Here is a 22,300-nt window from a genome sequence, read left to right on the forward strand (position 1 = left end):
AGCATTTCTCTCCAGAGAAAACTGCTCCTGGGGCTTATACTCCATCACATCAGACTGTGGAAGGTGTTGCATACAAACACTTAGCTCGCGCGCGTGTGTGTTAAAAGCCTACGGGGTAGACAGGCTTTGTCCTCTGCTCAATATTGCTGTCACTGATGCGTCACGAAAAGGAAGGTTTCCAGGTGGCAATAAGCATCTTACACACACAGACACACTCCTCAGAATTCAACAAAATGTTCCCTGCTTTGTGTGTGTGTGTTTGTGTGTGCGTAGGGTGGGGGAGTCTCTTTTTCTCCCTCCATCCCTATTCTTCTTCCCTGCCTTTGTAACGAGAGGGATGGAAACCAGAATGCTGCTGTTGCAGTATCACCTCCTTCTGTTTGATTTGAACAATCCCAATTGATTAAAGATGGCTTCCTGCTCGGAATTTAAAGAAACACGCTTCTAGGCAAACAGCTTTTGTACTGAAAGAAAAAAATATTTTGCTCAACTACAATACATCACACTTTCTCTGTCACACACACTCTCTCATACGTACACTTACTTTTATAAACACACACACGCAGTCTTAAGGCATGACTGGAAGTCTGTTCCCCAGAATGCCCTGGGGTTGTCGTCTCACAGGAGAGTCATGCAAAGGCTTGTGGGTACATAACAATGACATCATCACTTCTCCTCAAGGGTTACTCACGAAACAGGCACACACACACAGACATGCACTCACACACAAGATGCACACATACACAAACACAGCCACACAGACAAGCACACCAACAACTTTTTGTTTGCCCCAGAAGTAGCTAAGGGCAAGGTTACTACCATAATGAGGACATGAAGTGAAGAAATCCCCACCTCACCTCCGCTCACCATAAAGAACCTGACCCTAAGCTCACGCACATATTCCCCTCATCTAACCTTCCCCCTGCCTCTCATCCCAATGGTTCCAAAACCTGTACTTTTGTCCAAACCCTGATTATCAGGACAAGAACAACAGTTCAGTCATGCACAGCCAGCTCTGTCTTCATGTAACAGACATTAACCTGAGAGCCGCAACAAGCCTAATTGTCACGTCTCTGTTCCCGGGCACCGGTGCCTACTGGGATGTCAGTGCCTCTAACCCAGCACTTAACTCTGCCATTATTACGCTCACACTGGGCTGCCTCCATGGGGGATTTGACATCAATTCTAATTTCATGCCTTTAAAAGACAGTTTAATTCACAATTACAAAGAGCAAGGAGGACACCAGTAAGTGGGGGGAGAGAGACAGACACAGACAGCGAGTGATACCCCATCAGATACAAAGACGAGATAGTGAGTAGCAGATGGTGAGCAGTGAAAAAATGCCACAGACACACGCAATGAGCCAGATCGGTTTTATCAGCAGGGTAGAGCACACACTCAATAATACCTAGAACATGAGCATAAAGACAGGTGTTTCAGGCGGTTGACACAGAGATAGCCTGCCGCGCCCGAGGGACACCAGAGAGAATGAGCATCATCATTAGAAGAAAGCCCAGTGTTCTTATCCCAACAGTAAAAAGGCAAATGAAGAGAGATCATCTCGACTAGGCACTCCAGTCGTGTCCGCTAGGCTGCCCAGCGGTTAGAAGATAAGGTAGGAAGATAAGTCAGGATAGAGAATAGAAGTTAGAAGTCCAGGGAAGATCAGGTCATCTCTAAGGGACAGGGTGGCCAGGGGTGAAGAGGTCATCTCTGTAGGGGCCAGGCAGTACATGGGTATTGCGGTTCTCTCTATTTATGCCCCAGGATGGCGTCGTATATCTTGCCCGTCCTCTGCACCTCCACACTGCTGAAGCCGGCGGCAGAGAGCAGGCTGGTGTACTCCCCTGCCGTCCGCTCTCGCCCCTCTGTCTGCACCAGCATGTTCAGGGAGTACAGCTGGGCTGTCAATGGACCTGATCGGTCTTCATGCAGCAACGCCTCCACCAGCAATACCCCACCCCCTGTTGATACACGGAGACACGCACACACACACACACACACACAGGAGGAAGCGTGTCTGTAGGATCAGCTGCATTGTCAAATATCTCATCTCAGATCTCATTTCATGGTTAGAACAGCTCCAACAGGGAGTGTGTGTGTGTGTGTGTGTGTGTGTGTTTGTGAATGTGTGTGCATGTGAAGTGCACCTGGTTTACAAGCCTGGTAGACTTTGGTCAGGAGCTCTATACTGCGCAGGTCCGTCCAGTCATGGAGGATTCTGGCCAGAACGTAGAGGTCAACTTCTGGCAGCGGGTCTTTGAAGAAGTCCCCTACACACACACACACACACACACACACACACACACACACACACAGACATAGACGTTCATCAATCGCTTTCATCTCAGCCTGTGTGTATCCTGATGTTTGCTAGGATTCATCTGACGTCTGATGTCATTGATGAGGCGTTTGATGTTATTGATCTGGTCTGGTCTGCCCCGGCGTACCTTCGTGAAAGCCTATCCTCTGGTTGCCGTCGGTAACAAAATGTTGTTTTGACATGCGTACCACCTTGGGGAGGTCAAAGATTGTTACAGTGCATTCTGGGTATGCCAACGTGCACTGCTTGGCCAATGCTCCACTGCAGCCTGGAGAGAGCGAGAAGAGCGAGCGAGCAAGAGAGAGAGAGAGAGAGAGAGAGAAAGAGAGAGGTGTAGGGGCAGTGAGCAGGATCAAAGGAATTCCCTCAACAAACAGCCTTGTTAGGAGAGGCTAACGCAGGGCCAGTGGGTGTCTGTCTGCTCTGGGCGTGCTCACACTGACAGCCAGGAAGAAATAACCACCGAAAACTACGGAGGACCAAATGAAATAGAGAGACAACCACATATTTCCTCCCGCCCACTGCTTTTCGGTCGCTGTGTCTGTGGGACAGGCAGACAGGCCGACAAACAGACATGTGAAGACCCAGCAGGAGTAAATCACAAAGGAAACACCAATCTCCTCCCCGCGGGTGGAACTCATAACGGCCCATCCCAGCAGAGCCGGAGTCTGTTGGGACACTGCTCCTCTGTGCCCGCGAGCTCACCCCATCACTAACCTGCCAGACATAATGGTGGACGTCCCAGCTTGATGTCACCCCGCACCACGCACACCCCTCAAACGCACACACACACACACCCAACTCCTCCTCAGAGGGAGGGCTCGCCTCTCCTCCTCCCCCCCCCCCCCCCCCAGATTCCCTTTTGTCCCCTCCCCTCTCCTTCACCGAGCTCCCGCTGTCAGACATCTGTCTGGCTGTCCTCTAACCGAGCCCTCTCATCGCTATCTCTGCCGAGGCCACGGGCTTGGAGCCCATTAAACACCACACACACTATTTCATGTCACTAGGTGGGTATGTGTGAGTGAGCGTGCATGCGCCTGTGTGTGTCCAATCCCGGAGGCACAACTCCTTGTCGTCTCGGCTTGTGGCAGCAGAGCCCCCCCCTGTGGTCAAAGATGCCATTACACACAGTTCCCCTGGTAGACCTCTGGGTCTGAATGGGAGCCAGGAGCAGACAGACAGAAGGAGCCTGTGGCACTGTGGCTGATTACTCTAGTCATTATCACAAAGTGAGGTAAATAAAGGTCACTGTGTGTGTGTGTTTGAGTGTGTTCTCCGCGACAGTTGGCACTTGAGTCCCTAAATGGTCACGCTTTTGAACCCTCCAACCTATGCTCATCGAGAGCCGACACGCAGCGTGCAACTCATCCGTCCGGTTATCTTACCTCCGAGGTCGTAGATGTTCTTGAAAGGGGAAAGGTCAAACGCCGTGACCACGTCCCTGCCACAGATGTTCCAGACGGAGTTCATCAGCTGCATAAACTTCACCATCTCCTCATCCGACCTGCAACACACACACACACACACACACAGAGAGACAGACACACACACAACTTTTTAATATACAGTTTCAAGACACATCAACACCAAGACTCCCCCCGGGCACACTCCCACACACATCTGCCATCCAGTATGCTGTGTGCCCGCTGGACTGTGGAGGGGTTCTGACAGGACGCATCGGGTCAGAGCTGCCAGGGCGGCCATGGCCCTGAGGAGGCGCTCCAACTCAACGACGCCGCGCCGCCACTCTGCTCTGCCACCGGGCGGAACGCAAAAGGAGGAGCACAAATAGTCCCTCACACACACACACAGACACCCACACACAAAGTCTTTACACACACAAAGTCTTTACACATACAGTCAGTGACAGCCATGCCAGCCAATACTGCTCTCTGTAAAGCTCCACAGGCCTATTTCATCTGTTCCCTGTGGCCACCATGACAAACAGCACAACAGAGAGTACGTTTTCGCTGTCAAAGTATGACGATCCTTGAAAACTGCTGACCAGCAGATCACTGAAATGAATGGCCTCAAGGCCAGTAGACAGGCTCTTTATCTTCCTTTCTCTCTTCTCCAACTCTCTTTCCTGCCCCCTCTCTCCCCGTCTCCACCTCCCTCTCCCCCTCTGCCTACTGACCCTGAACAAAAAAAAGAGAAAGACAGGAAGGGAAATAGAGAGCTACAGAGCTCGACAAAAAGCAAGCGAGAGTGAAGAACAATGTTTTACCTGTACAGGGCTTCAAACAGGTCTTTGGAGTTGACCCCAAATGCCTTCTCATACTGGTTTGTGCCCTCTCTGAGACATGCCGAGGAGACACAAGACAAACACACAACACACCTGTTTATCATGACCCACCCAAGCCTCTACTATCACCTAATCCGTCGCGTAGATTTGAGGGCGGGTTGCCAGGTTTTTGAGGGTTGAGCTGCCTCTCACCTTACAGCGTCGGTCAGGTAGTGCCAGCAGAGGTAGATGGTTCTGGAGTTGTACTGGACGGAATGGTAGAGAGACACCGGGCTGGAGCGAGTCAGATACACACGGGACTGTTCCGTGTTACTGTACATCACTGAAGGAGAGGGAGGGGGGCATAAGGTGAGTGAATGAGTGTAAGTGAGTGAGAGACAAAGAGAGAGAGAGAGAGAGAGAGAGAGAGAGAGAGAGAGAGAGAGAGAGAGAGAGAGAGAGGGAGTAAATGTGAGTGACCTTGTCCATCCTGTGTGTGGGCAGCGAGCAGCTCCAGTCCTGTGCAGGCAGACAGCAGTCTCTCGGTCCCATCCAGACTGGCCCCCACGGCCAGCGCTACCTCTTCTGCAGACAGGGGGCGCCCTGAGGTCTGGAGCAGGTCAAACACACCCAGCTCACACGCGGCAAACATAGTCTGACAAACGCAAGATGTCCGGTTAGAACAGGGTGCATCAATCACTCGATGACTTGCGTCAGGTGCATTTAAACAGAGGTTGCTAAAAATGATCGCACAGCGTCTCTGAACTCTTTGCATTCCTAATCAGTCGTTAAAGGTTTGCGATGAATGGGCGCTCCGCCGGACAGAGCGCATTTCATTTGGACTAAGATCCCGATACAGCAGACTCGGGACATTTCTGCATGTCCCCCCCCTCCCCCCCCTCATCTCCCTTACATTTCCTGTCTACCTCCAATAAACGGATAAAAGACCCAAAGCGTAGCTTCCAATAATAAAACTTCTGGACGTTCTCATTTGTGCACGTTACCTTGGAGACCAAGAAGCCCTCCATGTAGTCCAGGATCTTCCTGGGGTAGTCAGGAGCAGCAGCAGTAGCAGACTCCGGGGCGGAAGCCATCCCTGCAGGTTCAGCCATCACCTCCCTGAAGAGAAAACTCCTCCGTGTGACACCGTAAGGACTCGAGACGTGGTCGGGATTCCCCGAGTGAACGCAACCTCCAATAGAGTTCAATGAGTCGGCTGCCCAGGATCAGTCTTACCCACGTGTGTGTGTGTGTGTGTGTGTGCCAGCCCCAGAGTAGCGTCCCAGACTGAGGTAGTGTAGTTGTAACACGGCCCACCCAGCGGCTGGAACACAGACAAGTGGTCTAATCCGATTAGAGCCAGATAACCCAGATTACAGCTCAAGGCTCAGGCCAGGGACAAAGGACAGCTCGCAGACACACTGGTGCCCTATCTAACGCACACAGGTTCGCCTCAGTATGCCATCACAAGAACCGATTGGGGGAAATATTTCACTTGCGTTAGAAATGTCGGACTTTTAAGGATTCAAAGATCTCTCCCACAATTCTTACAGGTCAGAAAAATAATAAAAGAGCATGAAACAGAACAAGGTTTTTCTTCCTTTATTCAAACATATGAAGTCCCGTCTCCAGGGTGTATGCATGACATGCAGGAGTCCAAACGGCCAGGACACAGGTTCACAAACACACGCCAACTCAAACGGATCGACAGGCCGATTCGCAGACCGTCAAAGTCAAAACAGCAACTTTCAGAAAAGACTGTACGGAAAACAGCCTCACATTTCTCAAGTCTTAAACTGTGGATGAAGAAAAAAGAAAGCAAAAAGAAAAAGAAAAGAAGACAACATCTCTGTACAGGTCATCATTGATAAGGCAACCTAACTGAAGCAAACCGCCATCTTTAACACAGGCAAAAGGCTGAACATCTCAATGGTCACCCTGTCCCATGGCAGGTCAGAAGGGAGCAGGGGAAGCTGAGATGTGGTATGGTGCGCAATAAGGTGCCAGGGATGGAGGCACCACTATGTTCAAGATCAAGGACAATTAGGGACTGATTGTGGCTTTAACACTCAGAAACTCGTCATTTTTTCTAACCTAAACTGTACACGCTGACCTCAGCAAGCTTTTATCTTAAAGGGGTCATAGCCCAGACTGCTGTGTCTGGTGAGACGTGGGGTAAGCATGATATTTCAATCCGTTCTTTGGGAATTGACATGTTGAAATAACTTGAACCTTCGCTGTCGGCGTGCCGCTTGTGTGGTGCCAAACTCCAACTCCCAGCATTCCCGGTGAACAGCATTGATACCGAACACAGTCAAACAGCGTTGTTCTGCTGTTGTCGCCCATGTTGCAGTAAGAAGACACAAACTGTTTTTCCCAGAACAGTCTTCTGGGTTTCTGGAACAGCAGTCGATGACCTTCACATTCTATAGGCTGAGGACACGGTGATGGAAACACCATCAGGAGCTTGATAGGGAGCCTTCTGAGAGCTCCTCTCAACAGACACTCGAGATCCTAAATCAGCACATCTCACTCTGGCCTGGCTGACCGCTACTCTGCGCGGGGTTTATCTTGAAGCGATGGTTCTCCAGTGGTTGGTGTGTGCAGGCTTCTGTCTCGATGGGAAGGCGGGCCGGGCCTCTCATCCAGATGGGTTCAGCTAGTGGCGCCTTGAGCGGCTCCTGTCTCGGCTGTAACTCCGACTGTGGTGCCTGTGCCCTCTCCTGTTGCCGCGGCTACGGCTGCGCCTGTCCCTGCTCCGAGACCTGCTGCTCCGAGAGCTGTGGCTCCTCCCCCCTCGGCTGTGGCTCCTCCCCCCTCGGCTGTGGCTCCTCCCCCCTCGGCTGTGGCTCCTCCTCCTGCTGCTGCTGCTCCTCCTGTCGCGACTGGAGCTCCGGCAGCTCCGGTGCCGCCCGTGATCCCGCCCGTGGCGGCTGGAACTGCGCTCGCGGCTGGGGCTCCGCCTACGGCCGTCCCTCCTCGCCCTGGCCGGCCGGCCGTGTGCCTCCGCCCCGTCCCTTTCCCTGCTCTGCCTGCCGGGGCCTCTCCTGTTCTCGTCCCCCCCCCTCCGGCTCTCCCGTCCGCTCCTCTCGTCCCCTCCCGCTCTCCGATCCGCTCCTCTACCCTCCTTCCCTGCTCGCCCGGAGACCTTTGAGCGCTTCGGGGCTTTCGGTCGCTCCCTGCGCTCCGCCGCGGCCCTGCCTCCGTTCACCGGCGGCTGGGGCCCGCCGTCCTGGCCGAGGGGCCCGAGGAGCGAGGCCTGGTCCGTGGGCAGCGCCAGGCCCCGGCCCCGGGGGTCCCCGGGAGTCGGGGCGTCCTCCCCGGCGTTCTTCTTCAGCAGGTTCCCGAGCAGGCGCCCCCTCAGCTCCTTCTCCTTGCGCTGCAGCTCCAGGGCGCGCCCCTTCTCCGCCTCCACCCGCCGCAGCTCCTCCTCCTGCTTGCGCCGGCAGGCCTCCAGCTGCTGCAGCCGGGCCAGCTCCTCCCTCTGCCGCCTTTGCTCCGCCCGCTCCCTCTGCTCTCGCTCCGCCCTCTCCTTCTCCTGCTCCTGCTGCTTGAGGGCCTGGGGGGGGGGGGGGGGGGGGGGGGAGAGGACAGCGGATTGAAGATGGCCGCGCGGTTAGGTAATCGGGCTATTCATGGAAAGGTTGTCAGTTCGATTCCTCTGGCCGTGCCAAATGATGTGGTGTCTGTGTGTGTGTGTGTACCTTGGCGCGGCCCAGGAGCTCGGCGATGAGGCGGATGGACTCCAGGTTGCGCTGGGCCAGCAGCAGCCTCCGCTCCTCCGTGGCGATCTTCATCTGCAGCCGCCTCTGCTCCTCCTCCTGGAGCTTCTTGGCCTTCTTCTGGCTCCGCTTGTCCTCCCGCTCCCGCAGCTTCTGCTCGCGCTTGCGCAGGCGCTCCTCCCGCTTCCGCTCCTTCTCCTCCTCCTCCTGCTCCTTCTGCCGCCTGGGGGAGGGGGGGGACCGAACAGAAGCCGTCGTCATCGACTCACCCAGTCAAGTGCGTGCACCACGTAGGCTAAGGCCTTAACCGCGACAGCTGGTTTAGAATCGAACCCGAGCCAGTTCCTGCATATCCTGTCCCCTCTCTCTCCCTCACATTTCACGTTGCTCTTCGCTATCTATGTCCAAGTGATGTGCTGACATATCCTACATACACACACACACACATCTTAAAGATCTAAACAACGGAACACTGACACTTCCAAAGTTTCATATGATCGAGAGTTAAAAAAAGTCTAACGATTACCACAACTCATCCATGTATCTATAGCATACCAAGGTTTTTTGGGCAAACAGCTCTGCAGGGTACTTGTGTGCTTCCAACAGACTGCTTATCATAAGAACTGATGGGGTTCTTTGGTTTTGTTTTCATCTCTGCATGTCCTCACCTCTCGTCCTCCTTGCGTTTCTCCTCCTCCTCCTTCTCCCGTCGTTTCTGCTCCTCCCTCTGTCTCTCCAGCTCCTGCAGCTTCATCCTCTCCAGCTGCCTCCGCTTCAGGGACGTCTCGCTCAGGTGCTTGCTGGTGTCAAAGGTCACCTACCGGAACAGGAAGGAGGAAGTCAATCGGTATCGACGCACCATCTACGAGCGGAGACCTGCATCTAAGTTCCTTGACCTTTTTGTTTTTTGGGGTTTTGCGTGAGGTTTTGGAAGATGAGGAATGTTGCTGAGAAACGGGGTAGGAAGCCACCATTGACGCGTTCACACCAGTTGTGTCACATAACAACCAGAGCAGGGCAACGAGTGAGTGAGGGGGACGGAAGGATTAGGCTACAATTTAGGAGAACGGAAGTCCCGTTCTCGTGATAAAACAATCAAATGTATTTGTACAGCCCTTTTGACACGCAAGCGTGTCACAGAGGGCTTCACATACAGTGACACGGTGACACTGTGCAAGAGAACAAACTCGAAAGGGAAACCATCCTGGTCTCTGCAATGACACGACGATCCTGCATCTCCGTCCCCCCCCCTTCCTCTGTCCTTCAATTGTGATGAGGGACTTTGTTCCATGGATTAGTGACTCAGCTCACTGGTTGATCCAGTGATCCGAGAAATGATAATACAGGCCTGATTCTCATCAGGCTAAAAGCCCCTTGTTACACAAGTACTGGATAGAACAGCCCTCTCCCACTGACAAAACCACAGCCTCTCCATCTCAAGCTCTCACCTCTACCCCATATCGTCTCTCCTGCCAACAGTCAGCGGAACCGCATGCCATTCACTGATTAAGTCTAACTAGCTTTTACCTTTAATGAACCTGATGGAAATTTGGTTCAACTAGTAATTTTGAGACTATATTTTTGTGTGTCGGTGAAAGACAAGCCTGCTTCTTTGGCACTTCCCACTGAACTGTGTGCGTCCCGTTCTGAGCTGGTCTGCTGTGCTTAAACATACGTCTACGTGTCTGTGACTGTCTGTGTCAGGACACTCACTTTAATGTTGCAGGCCACCGCTTTGCCGTCCTCCCCCTTGAACATGAGCTTCATCCCGCGCAGTGTGTCCATGGCTTTGGCGAAGCCACAGTACTCCTGGTACTGGACGAAGGCTTCGAAGTTCAGATGGCCCCCGAAAGAGAAGGTGTTGAAGTTCTTATCCAGCATTTCCTCCCGGTAGGGGTCCAGCATGGGGATGTCGACGTTTCGGACGGGCCCGAAGCACTCAAAGACGGTCTGCAGCACCGCCTCGACGGGCCGGTCGGGGAGGCCGTCCTTCTGGATGAACCAGCGGCAGGGGAGGCCCTCCAGGTGGATGGTGTCGGGTCTCTCCCCGGGCATTCTCTCGTTCATGTCCTTGGCGTCACGGAAGAACGAGTCCCAGTCGTGACGGGTGGGGAAGTCCATCTTGTTTTCCACGGCACGCACCTGTGGAGGACAGACAATGACAACGGTTACAACCTGTTTGTTGGAGCACGTTCATTCACAGGGCCAAAACCATTCTGCCCTTCCAATAGTCTCGAGCGGCTCGTTCATGCCACACCTTCAATATGTCTGTGAAGCCGCTGAGTTTGATAGTCTTTCCGTCCAGCCGTCCCAGCAGGCTCTTGACCACGCCCTTGTTCTCCACCTCTCCATCGAAGCGGATGAAGTCCATGGTGCTTTTGGAAATCCGCAGAGCTGAGAACTGCTCTGGAGACACCATCGCTTTAACTCTCTCCATGACCTCCCAGTTGGAGATGCTCTTTCCAGGCAACTTGAGCTGAGGTAAGGCCACGCTGACAGTCATCTTGGCAATAGGCTTAAGGTACAGGTTGTACTCCTCGCATAGACACACAGCCTCTGAGGTATCATGGACGATGGTAGTCATCATGCCAGCTTGCTGGCTGAAAGGATGGAGCTAAACAGAAAAAGTGGAGACACAGTTGGCTAGTTTTCTTGCTAAACAACAGAATAAAATGCAGAGCACTATCAAGTAGACATAAAGAAAGTTAGTTGGGGGGGGGGGGGGGGGGGGTTTGGGGAAGATTACTGATCGGCTTGCTCAACGTACTTCGTCAGGAATTTTACAAAAATGTAATTCATGCCAAGTACAAAAAAAAGTTGGACTAGGCTGCAGAATTGTACTTGATCATGTAGATACACACTTATTTCAAACCGTTCCGTTTTAAAACACAATAAAGATACATTGTGAAATGTTATTTTTCCTCTTTAGATAGTTAGTCTAGGGGGATCCCTTTCGTCCGTTCGACCACCTTGACTAGCTAGTGAGGCTAGTTGGCTACCTAGTTATAAGCTACGTAACGAGGTGGTCTTGGGGGAAAAGTCAAATTAGGACTAATTGTTTAGCTAGCTAATGTTAACTATGCTAGCCTGCAGCGAGCTAACAACATTTCTGTTAAGACAAATCAGATCCCCCAAAATGCTCTAGCTTATTACTTCTTGCGCTACTGTAGACTTGTTTTCACTTGACTTGTTATTTCAAGTTAGGCTAATTAGCTAATAGCACCCAGCAACTCACGGAAGCAGCTAGAGCTAGCTATTAGGCTACTAGCTTGGCTGTTTTGTGTGGATAATTAATTATACAACTGGCAACAAAAAATAAACCAACCTTATTCGCCACCTGCTAGATTATTGTTTATAGCTAGATATTGTTAGCTATTTGCATTGATCAAATTCAAAAGATGAGCACACAACTTCGACAATCAGGGCACACACTTCACAGAGCCGACAGCCAACCGTTGGACACTTCCTAGTTTGGTGAACTTTCACCTTGTGACGCAGCCAGCATCTCACCACACTGGCAGTGCAGTGAAAACTCAATCCTGCTATCCTTGCCGCCACCTTGCGGCAGTCAACTGTGCTTGCATAATGCGATTGCACGAATTGAGAGTTGTCTCTCTCTCTCTCTCTGCAATGGTAGGCCTACCCCCAGGCAGAAAAGTTGGCACAGTTTCCCTGAAAAGATGCAGAGGAATTTACATAATAGGCATTATTCCCCTCACTGTGTATGTAGGTCAGTGCAGCTATGGAGCCTCTCCTCCACTGTGTTCTGTCACACAGTCAGCCACAAAGCTGTGGTCCAGCCTAGGGGCAATCAGGGGGTTCATAACACTGAACCACTGTGCCCCCCGGTCTCTTTGATGGGGTCCTCAATCTAGCGCAGACAGTTTGGAAAAGTGAAATGTCTGAGAGGACAGGAGTGGCTATAGAGAGCCTGTTTCTCTGACTACAGGCAGTCCTGTGTCTCGCCCCGGTGATCACAGAACAGGTGCAGAGTAGGAGTTCACTTGGATCTGAACAGGTGGAGAGCAGCTCTTCACTGACAGCTTCTAGATACAGAATTATTCAATGGACACCCCCAGCCTAAGTAATATGATGTTACAGAGTTGTCACAGGACATTAATAATTTAACAGCAAGAGATGAACAGACACCAAACTTCACTTTTTGTTTCATAGTGTCCGGAACGTTCTTAACTGAGCCAAATAGTTAAAATGTATATAAGTGGGAGAAAATAAACCTGTACTGAGATCTAAGGAACATACCATTATAATTATTTAAGCTTAAACAGACTGTACACATACACAAATAATTTACATAACAATTTTTTATTCCCAAACATGAAAATGTGATGGGGAAATACACAAAAGGACACAAGAAGTAAGGGAACTACATTTGACTGGCAGTGGCTCAGCATCAAAGGGTTTTTCGCATTATGTCTTACACATAATCTTCACAGTATTTGACTTTTGAGGAAAATTGCACGACAAATACAGTTTGACACAAACTTACAAACAGAAAGGTAAACAGATAGACAAGCAGTGCATGGCATACAGGCATTTACTATCTCATTTAATACAAAAGAACCAAATGGGTGCATCTACAAATATAAATGAAAGTAGCCTCTAGCATGAACTGTTTGGTTTTAATGTTTAAAGTGAGGAACTACAGCCAAACCCTCTGGCTCAGTGATTATGGTAACAGTCATTTATAGTGATCAAAAACCCCAAAAGTATATGGTGCAACATAATAGCATGCAGTGTTGTGCAACATAAAAACATTCAACCTCTACAGCAAATAGTTAGCTACTACAGACGGGAGACAAAAGGATTGAACAAATTCTTGTTTACAAAGCAGCATCTTCAGAGTTTGAGGTTTAAGCAGGAGAACACGAGGTACGCTACTCATTAGGACCATCATAGGACGTTTGCCTCCAGATACACAAAGGAAACACTAGTTGGAAAGTTCAGACTTCAAACAGGCTGTCATTTATCAAATGTCTTGATCTAGCTTCATCTGTCATGTAGACACAACAGCCAGAGACTAACTGCCTCTACACAGCAGGGCAACCCAACCTCAACCCCAAACTACTGCACATCTCTTCTACTTCCCTCTCCCTGGACAACCACTACATGAAACCATGGTAGATTTCAAAAGAACAAATACAGGGACAGATTAACAATGCTTCAGGTCTTAAAGTCTCGTCTGCTGTTGGCCATCTACCATGTCATAATCTCAGCAATGTTTTGCTACTTTCAAAGTGTCAAGTGCAGTCAAATAAACGTGAAGTACCCTATAACTCAGTGGTTAAATATTATTGTCATTTTAAATTAATGAATACATCAACCTGTAGCACCTTCAAACGGAAGCAAATAGAAATCTAGAAAATGTTATATAAATAATCATTGTACACTGCAAAATAGAAAACATAATTCCTTTGAATAGTGTGGACCTAAGTGTGTTATTTTCTCACCTCCCTCTTCCATTTAAATATTTCTTGCTTAGCATAGTTTAGCTTTCTCCATGTTATTTTAGTATAGAAACAACCAATAACAAATCTTGAATATATTATGAGAGTTCATCCAAACAGGTTGGACAGAGGTCTGGGTTTGAGGGGGCTGGTGGGGGAATTGTCCCCGCCATTAACTTCCCCTGCCTCCCTAAAGGAAGTACTGTGGATGATCTGGGTCCGGAAACGTCCACGGTGCAGCCGAGCATTGATCCTGCTAAGAGAAGACTTCCGGTGCATGCCCTTGCTCTTCCCCGTCCCACTCCCTTCTCCTGTCCCTTCGGTGGGCATGTTCAGAAGCCTCAGAGGGTTCAGGTTGGACTGAAGGACTCTTGGGAATCGCCATCGACCCGTTCCACTGTCTGTGTTTTCTGGTTCCGAGTACCCTCCAGGGGACACAGCGCTCCCTTCCTGTAGGTCTGCAGCCACAGCAGAGGGCAGGTACTGGCTGGCCTTCCTCCCGCTGTAGTCCCTGGCTTCGGTGTCTGCCTCCCAGTCTGACATCAGAATACGCACCACCTGTCAATCACAACAGACAGAAAAACTAAAGCCTGTGGTCCTAACCTGGATGAGACGAGGAGAGTATCATTCGTAATGGGGCAGGGTTGACAGTAGGTAGATAACAGGCTGGGAATCAGGTGGCAGACGCGGTACAAAGAAGAGGCACAACATCAATCAAGCCATGGCGGTTATATCAGCCTACCTGTGTGTGCCCATGCATGGCTGCCAGGTGAAGGGGTGTGTAGCCCGCGCTTGAGCGAGCGTTCACGTCCGCCGGCACTGAGTTTTCCTTGGTGAATGCCAGCAGCTGAGCCAGCAGCTCTTGTTTGCCTTGCTTGGCTGCCCAGTGCAGACAGGTAAAGCCGGTGACAAAGTCTCTCTTGGAGATAAGGCTGGGCTCCAGGGACAGCAGAGGCTGCAGGCTGTCCCACAGGCCATCCGAGGAGCACAGCATCCACTCGTGCTCCAGAGGGTCCAGGGCCACCGAGGCGCAGTCTGCGTCGTCAGCCGAGGAGAGGAGCGAGGTGGAGTCGCCGTCACTTCTCACCGCGTCCCCGAGCCGCGAGCCGCGGTGAATTAGGGACCGGCGCACCTGGGGAAACACAGAGAACCCGTGAGGGGGAAACAAGCAGTGTGCTCTGGGAAGAGCAGCCCAGCTTTGATCTATCGTGTATGTTTGACCAACAAAAGGTCAGGTCTGTGAATGGTCTTGACAGTGTCATGGCTCCACTGCTGTTTCACAGTTTCCTACCTGTGGAGAACTGCTCATCATCAGCTCAATGAAGTTCCTGCGGCTGCCTTTGGGAGTGCTCCCATCTCCAGACACACAGCCAGAGTCCAGCCCCTCCCAGGCACTGTCCTCTGAGAGTCCACTGGTCAGCAGGGCTCTCTGTGAGCCACGGGACACCCTCCGACCCCCTCGCACCTGGCCATGTAGTCCACCTAAGCTGGTGGAATCATGCTCCAAACCGATAGCCGGGGCTGACTCTCTCCTCCTCCTCTCTCTCAGCTTTACCTCCCCTGAGGGATAGTCCACCACCGTTTCCTTCGGGGACACGGCTGGTTCCTCCTCAATGCACGGGTGATTGTTGCCGTTGACAGGGGAATCATTATCTAGTGCTTTATATTTGATGTCGGAGTTGCCATTCGAATCGGATTCCGCAGTCGCCACGGTTTGTTTGTGCATTGTGTTCATATTGTTGGTTCCCACCTCGGCGTGTTCCGTCTCGGTTTGTAGTCCCTGCTCTGACAGCGAACTCTCCTCTGTACTGACACCGTTGCCATTGCACTCTTTATCATGGCCATTCGTATCCGCGCGCATCAGTGATCCATTGCACTCTTTTTTCAAGCTGACAAATTTAACTCCATCCACCAATTTCACAACAGCAACATTGTCCACGAACCGGAGAAGTGTGTCTTTGTCAAACGTTTTCTTTGAATCGGCATCCTTGAAAATGGCTTCAAAGTGATCAATCAGGTCTATTTGTCTGACCCTCCCTCCTCTCTCCGTTAAAAACTCAAACACAGCTTGCTCGGTGAATTCGGTCGCCATCATGACCCTGGACACTTGTCGACACCATAACATGCGCAATTGCTGTTTTTAAAACCACCCTTTACGTGTAGCATCCTCTCATTCGTCGAAAGGTGACAGCTCTTTGAAGTAGGCCGATGACAGCATCTTTGCATTCGTAATCTCTTACTCTCATCCTAGTACAGGAGAGACAAGCGTTTACAGACAGGGGTCGCAGTAGCAACAAAACAGCAAGAGCTACGCCCCCTTACGAACGCTTGACTGAAACTGCTTTGCTTAAACCACCATTACGGTTCTACATCGATCCAACATGGGAGTTGGCCAATACCAACGACTTAAATGAGGGGGGACCCAGTCCATAAACATTCGAAATGTAAATATGCACACGCCGAAAACACATATATAACTAATTGTGTCATTCAAAATTCACAATATTCTGTTAGAATACTATTTTATTTCTGATATTGCATTCCCTTTGTCATGAAAATCAGAGGCATAAACGAGTCCCCTCCTTGATATTTGCGCTCTGCGGTTAATCTGTAATGCAGGAATCTGACTGCCATCAAGTCAACTCAACTGTACTGCCGCAATTTCTGATAAACTCATCAAGAGTTGACGTTTATCATTGAATTATGGCTTCTTCTGATGTTGCACGACAGCTGGTTAGTAGTCTTTTTGTTGATTTCTACATAGCTAGCTAGAGGGACTGTGGCTAAAGTAAATTATGCAGTGATTTTTCTTGACTCGTGTTTTGAGAAAGTAATCTTCCTGACATAGAAAGTCGAGCTAGGGAGTGTCCTCCTTCCTAACATTAATGCTAGCTAGCCAAAGTAACTAATTTACTAATTAGCTAGCCATCTAAGAATAAATGAAAATTACTCAGTTTACCCGATTTGACAATGACACATTTATTTGCGGCTTTTCCATAGTCCCTACATTGTTTAGCTAGCTACTAGTAGCAGTAGCAAGGCTTGCTAACTTGTCGTTGTTCAGATGATGCTAGGGCAAAACGATAATAGTGACTTCAGTAGTCGATTGGCGCTACACATTGCATAATAACTATCTAAACTACATGCCCTTCATATACTACATGACTCTCTGAAGTCAGTTGAGTTTGATACCATCTCAATTTCAATCAGCAAAATGACAACATTATGTACAAGTCGGCATGACTTGTGTGTCCACTTAGCTAGCCTTAGCTAGCCAGCCAGCTAGAATAGGTGTGAGTATATTTGAGTCCCCATTGCTATCCAAGCTAAACCACTTTGACCCGCTAATAGTGTTCCTATTATACCAGATCAGAGAGGGGAAGATTAGAAGAAACCGATAGGAACTATACTAAAGGGAGAGAAAGAGCATATACGAGAGAGCCAAGAAGCCGGGAGATGAGGACTGAGATGGTTCAAGGAGGTTGGAATGCCCAGTTTGTGACCCTCAATTTCACTTCCTCGACGTGTAGGTGTGTATCATTTTCAGGATGGATGTAAATTGAACCCTCTATCTATATTGTTACTGCCAGGACACAGGTGCACGCCCCCTCAATCTGTCAGGCCATGTCGGCTTTGACAGCCTGCCAGACCAACTGGTCAACAAGTCCACCTGCCAAGGCTTCTGCTTCAACATCCTCTGCATTGGTAACTAACTGACCATCTATCAGCATCACTCCGGCACCTTCCTACACTCACTACATTCACATTGTGGTTAGAAATCGATTTTCATACACGTTGCGTGATTTGTGTGTTGTATTCTCAGAGATCAAGACTGAGAGGCATGTGGGTTAAACAAAGCATATTTGACTCTAACTGGAGTTCCAACTGTATGATACCGCGTTTGGCGTAGCCTCCATACAGAGATGTAGGAATGGGATCGGCGTGACCCGAATGTTATGCCCCTGCAGGTGAGACGGGCATCGGCAAGTCGACGCTGATGGACACTCTGTTCAACACCAACTTTGAGAACTTTGAGTCGTCCCACTTTGAGCCCCAGGTGAAGCTGCGGGCTCAGACGTACGACCTGCAGGAGAGCAACGTCCGGCTGCGGCTCACCGTGGTCAACACCGTGGGCTTCGGAGACCAGATGAACAAGCAGGAGAGGTGGGTGTGGGTGGATGAGTGCGGAGGTCTCTGCTCGCGTGCGCCCGTGTCTTTTTTCCCTCCGAGGCAGCTACTAAATAACCGTTTTTGGCGAGTACGTGGATGATGTCATTTCTATTTGTTTACTCTCTCATACCCTCTCCTTCCATGGGCTTCTCCCCCAAGTTACCAGCCTGTGGTGGACTACATCGACCGGCAGTTTGAGACGTACCTGCAGGAGGAGCTGAAGATCAAGCGTTCTCTGCATAACTACCATGACTCGCGTGTCCACGCCTGTCTGTACTTCATCTCCCCATCAGGCCACTCCCTCAAGTCCCTGGATCTGGTGACCATGAAGAAGCTTGACAGCAAGGTGCCCCCGGAGTCACTTTTTGTTCTTATTTCGACGCGTGTTTTGTATGTGTTCGTGGGCCCGAGGTGTCAGATTACATGTGGCCACAGCTGTGTGTTTATCCGGGAACTTTACTCAGTTCCAGGACAGGCAGATTAAGCTCCAGATGTTAGAGTTATTTATAGCTCCGGTATTTGCTTTGTAGGATTAGGCATCGCTTGTTTTTGTTCGAATGAGTGTGTAATGATGTTTTTTAGTCCTATCTGTTTTTTTATTTTATGTGATATTCTGTTTGTTTTGATGTCTGCCTCCTGCTCTCAGCCTGACAGGGAGCATGGGAAAACTGCAGGCCACCCCAAAGTTGGATGTGTGTGTGTGTGTGGTACAGAGCTCTCAGGAACCCTCTAATTTACATGTAAATAGAGACTGCTGCTGAATGCCCAGTGGAATGCTGTGAGTCTCTCCCGGTCTAGCTGTCTTTTGTGCTATAGAGACAGAGAGATGGAGTACGTTCTGAAACAAACAGGGCTGAGAGAAAGAGGACAGTGGTCTCTCTCTGGCACTGGTGTGATACCCCGGATAGGTGTGTAGCTGTACTGTGTGTGTGTGTGTGTGTGTGTGTGTGTGTGTGTGTGCGTGCGTGCTCCGGCCCATACGCTTGCATAGACGAGAGGTCTCATGCCTAGTTAAGGTCTCTCACCCGCTCACATGCTCCCTTTCTCTCTCTCTCTTCATCGCTCTCTCTCCCTCTCCCCCCTTCTCTCCCCCTCCCTTTCACTCTGCAACACAACACAAACACAACAGCCAGCCCAGCACATAAAGGAATGTTGACTAAGTCTATGGCTTCCTCAGCATTTTACAGGAGTAGGCTATGGCAGGCCTACCCTGATCATGTTTTTGCAACAAGTCGGAAAGGATACGAGCCGCGATCGTGCTTGCACGTCTAAACCCGGACAGTGACACGAGTTCAACCTCGGTGTGAAGTAAGACCCGCACACAGCCCAGGGTGTGAGCTCTCTCCACTTTCCCCCCCCCCCCCAGGTGAACATCATCCCGGTGATAGCCAAGGCAGACACCATCAGCAAGAGCGAGCTCCACAAGTTCAAGATCAAGATCATGAGCGAGCTGGTCAGCAACGGGGTCCAGATCTACCAGTTCCCCCTCGACGACGAGACGGTCGCAAAGGTCAACACCACCATGAACGTGAGTGAGACACACACACGCACGAGTGTGGGAGTCAGGTGGCTGAGCGGTTATGGAATCGGGCTAGTAATCTGAAGGTTGCCAGTTCGATTCCCGGCCGTGGCAAATTACGTCGTGTCCTTGTGCTCTATCTTGTGTGGATCATCATGATTACTGAGTGGGACATCGGGGAGTTTCCCTTGGCTGGTTGTCTGTAGGGGTCACGTGCTTTTGTGCAGGGTCATTTGCCGTTTGCCGTGGTGGGGAGCACAGAGGAGGTGTCCGTGGGGAACAAGATGGTCAAGGCTCGGCAGTATCCATGGGGCGTCGTGCAAGGTAAAGTATCCGCGCGTGTGGGAGCTCAAGACGCGAGCGTATCGGATTCACTCGCTGTCATTAATGCACCGCTCCCGTGCTCTGGTGTTCCCGTGCGCGTGTGCGTTTTGCAGTGGAGAACGAGAGCCACTGTGACTTTGTGAAGCTGCGGGAGATGCTGATCTGTGTGAACATGGAGGACCTGAGGGAGCAGACACACACGCGCCACTACGAGCTCTACCGCCGCTGCAAGCTGGAGGAGATGGGCTTTAAGGACACCGGCCCCGAGTGCAAACCCGTCAGGTAGGCCTGTCAGGTTTGTTTGGTTGTTTGTTTGTTTTTGACCCAAGGGGACATTGTTTGTTTTTGCCTGGAAGGGCGTTTGGGCAATTTTTTTTGAACTTAGTCATGAAACCACTGCTGTGTGTGTGTGTGTGTGTGTGTGTGTGTGTGTGTTCAGTCTCCAGCAGACATATGAGGCCAAGCGCCAGGAGTTCCTGGGGGATCTCCAGAGAAGAGAGGAGGAGATGAGGCAGATGTTTGTGCTGCGAGTCAAAGAGAAAGAGGCCGAGCTCAAAGACGCCGAGCGAGAGGTGCGCATACCAACGAGCCCCTCCAAGAATGCGCCCCGGAATAAATATACCCATGTCACAGCGCTCACTGAGTCTCTCTGCTGCCCCCTGCTGTTCTTGTGTGTGTATTTTAGCTCCAGGGCAGGTTTGAGCAGCTGAAGCGATTGCACGCGGAGGAGAAGGGCGTGTTGGAGGAGAAAAGGCGCTCCCTGGAGGAGGACCTGAGCTCCTTCAGCAAGAGGCGCGCCGCAGCCCAGCTGCTGCAGGCTCAGAGCCTCAACACCAACGGCAAGAAGGACAAGGACCGCAAAAAGTACGACGCGCTCCGGCCCCTCGGGTCCCCCGCCGGGACCTCAACCCATCAGACGCCTCTTTGGGGACGCGAGACCACCGCCATCTTAACCTCTTTTTCTCTTGCTTCCCCAGCTCTGGGTTCATGTGAGCGCCTCTCGGGTGCCTTCCAGCGAGAAGAAGCTACATCCAACGACCAATGGCATTTGACCCTTTCCCCCTCCTCTGACCTAATTGGCCAGTTCCCTACACTAATCAGGAAGATGCCCAATGCCAAGAAACAGACACTTGACCAAAGTTTTGTTTGCTTTATGGTGTCTAATTCTTCTAATTCCCTCTTCCTGTGGAGTTTATACCTCTCCTCAGTGTTATTTTATATATTTATCTCACCATTATTTTGTATATTTACCTGTGTCGTTTTATATGTATGCTTCCATGTATTCCTCTGCCACTAAAAGACACCAGCAACCATGCCTTAGTTTGACCTTCTCCCACCCCTCTCCCCCTCATACGTCTCACACTAGTATTTGTCATACAACCAGCACTAGTAAGAAGTAAGCCATAAAACACGTCTAACCCACAGCCCGTGGTTATACCAGAATGAGCTGGACGGATGAGAGCTATATAGTAGCACCCCTGTGTGGGCGTCCTAGACCAGGGGGGTGGGTGTGTGTGTGGGGGGGGGGCAGGCATACTTCAATGTATTTGCTATGTCGTTTACATCTCTCCTGTCTTCTCAGACCTACTGAGTTCCCGCGTCTGGAAGGGCGTTTGTGTATGTTTGGAATGTGTGGAGTCGCTGTCCTCGTCTCCGTGTATTCATGGTGGCCATTAAGATCAGAAGACATTGATTTAGGTTCCAAGTATACAGACGTCCTCTGTGGGGAATCCGGATGCGGTCGGGAACGCTCGTGTTCTAAGTGTATGCTGTATGTGCCTTATGTGTGATGTTAACTTGGTACTCACCACAGACCCGTTACACTACCAGTTTACACTCTGCGAAACACATGCTTGATCATGGGGCTTTTTGTACTCTCACAACAATGTATTTACACAAACAGTGTTATTTGTAAAACAACTTTTTAATACTTTGAATTAAAACATTCTTCTTTCCCATGGCCTCCTTCATGTATACTACTTTTACACAGCATGTTGTGAAATATATCGAGTTTGAACGCTCGTCTGTGGAGTGTTAACTCACCACCAGAGGGCGCCACATTACTGCATTTTTATTTGATCTGGGGTGAGGGGTGGCGCGTCTAATAATAGTGCACACACCTTTGGGAGTGACCTGCTGGTCATGTCAACAAATGCACCTGAAATCAGCTTGCCATCCATGTTGGGCGGGTCCCTTCTCCAGGACACAGGACCTCTATTCCCTGACGCACCTCGGCATGCACAGCTTTCAACTGCAGCCTGACGGAGGCGTTCCAGAAACGAGCCCCCTCGGGACTTGTTATTCATCCATCTTCCTAATTATCGAGACTGCTCTGAGGACTTTGTTCCGTCCTAGCGTGTTTGGTTGCTATCTGCAGTGTTGTTCCTGAGGCCCTCTGCCCTTCATCTGACACCCCCGTCTCTCCCTCTCTGGCCCCGTGCCAGACAAATCTGGAATGCTGCCAGGCTGGCGTTTCAGAATCCCGGTCAATACCTGCAGTGTCTTCGGCGACTGGAGATGCATGTAGGCCTAGTACACACAGGGAGGCCTGA

The 22,300-nt window shown here is 50.6% G+C and overlaps 4 protein-coding genes across 5 annotated transcripts; 1 reads left to right on the forward strand and 3 right to left on the reverse strand.

The window, feature by feature from the left end:
• Positions 1 to 1,360: 1,360 nt before the first annotated feature.
• Positions 1,361 to 5,660, reverse strand: asmt (acetylserotonin O-methyltransferase). The gene is made up of 8 exons (XM_084688999.1): positions 5,553 to 5,660; positions 5,029 to 5,203; positions 4,762 to 4,891; positions 4,552 to 4,620; positions 3,710 to 3,828; positions 2,452 to 2,592; positions 2,152 to 2,274; positions 1,361 to 1,965 (listed from the first exon to the last, which is right to left on the reverse strand). Exons 1-8 carry the CDS (start codon positions 5,658 to 5,660, stop codon positions 1,754 to 1,756), a joined length of 1,077 nt encoding a protein of 358 aa, XP_084545125.1. The 3' UTR covers positions 1,361 to 1,753.
• Positions 5,661 to 6,135: 475 nt separating this feature from the next.
• On the reverse strand, positions 6,136 to 11,745 carry akap17a (A kinase (PRKA) anchor protein 17A). Its single transcript, XM_084689919.1, has 6 exons — positions 11,596 to 11,745; positions 10,528 to 10,884; positions 9,984 to 10,412; positions 8,939 to 9,087; positions 8,253 to 8,493; positions 6,136 to 8,107 (listed from the first exon to the last, which is right to left on the reverse strand). Exons 2-6 carry the CDS (start codon positions 10,855 to 10,857, stop codon positions 7,208 to 7,210), a joined length of 2,049 nt encoding a protein of 682 aa, XP_084546045.1. The 5' UTR covers positions 10,858 to 10,884; positions 11,596 to 11,745; the 3' UTR covers positions 6,136 to 7,207.
• An 832-nt stretch (positions 11,746 to 12,577) lies between these two features.
• sowahca (sosondowah ankyrin repeat domain family Ca) lies at positions 12,578 to 16,143 on the reverse strand. Its single transcript, XM_084689232.1, has 3 exons — positions 15,027 to 16,143; positions 14,478 to 14,867; positions 12,578 to 14,293 (listed from the first exon to the last, which is right to left on the reverse strand). Exons 1-3 carry the CDS (start codon positions 15,858 to 15,860, stop codon positions 13,844 to 13,846), a joined length of 1,674 nt encoding a protein of 557 aa, XP_084545358.1. The 5' UTR covers positions 15,861 to 16,143; the 3' UTR covers positions 12,578 to 13,843.
• A 199-nt stretch (positions 16,144 to 16,342) lies between these two features.
• septin10 (septin 10) lies at positions 16,343 to 21,704 on the forward strand. 2 transcript variants are annotated; one of them, XM_084689267.1, is made up of 11 exons: positions 16,343 to 16,468; positions 17,104 to 17,216; positions 17,326 to 17,440; positions 17,704 to 17,899; positions 18,065 to 18,251; positions 19,272 to 19,433; positions 19,652 to 19,748; positions 19,862 to 20,030; positions 20,188 to 20,320; positions 20,434 to 20,612; positions 20,726 to 21,704. In XM_084689267.1, the coding sequence occupies exons 4-11, from the start codon at positions 17,733 to 17,735 to the stop codon at positions 20,739 to 20,741; spliced, it is 1,110 nt and encodes a 369-aa protein (XP_084545393.1). In that variant the 5' UTR covers positions 16,343 to 16,468; positions 17,104 to 17,216; positions 17,326 to 17,440; positions 17,704 to 17,732; the 3' UTR covers positions 20,742 to 21,704. The 2 variants fall into 2 exon arrangements, with proteins under 2 accessions (XP_084545393.1, XP_084545392.1); XM_084689266.1 differs by lacking the exon at positions 17,104 to 17,216 and having other exon boundaries at positions 16,345 to 16,468.
• The last annotated feature ends 596 nt before the right edge of the window (positions 21,705 to 22,300 follow it).

Source organism: Hypomesus nipponensis, chromosome 23 (assembly GCF_054491055.1).
Source record: "Hypomesus nipponensis isolate SF chromosome 23, ASM5449105v1, whole genome shotgun sequence".
Taxonomy (NCBI): domain Eukaryota; kingdom Metazoa; phylum Chordata; class Actinopteri; order Osmeriformes; family Osmeridae; genus Hypomesus; species Hypomesus nipponensis.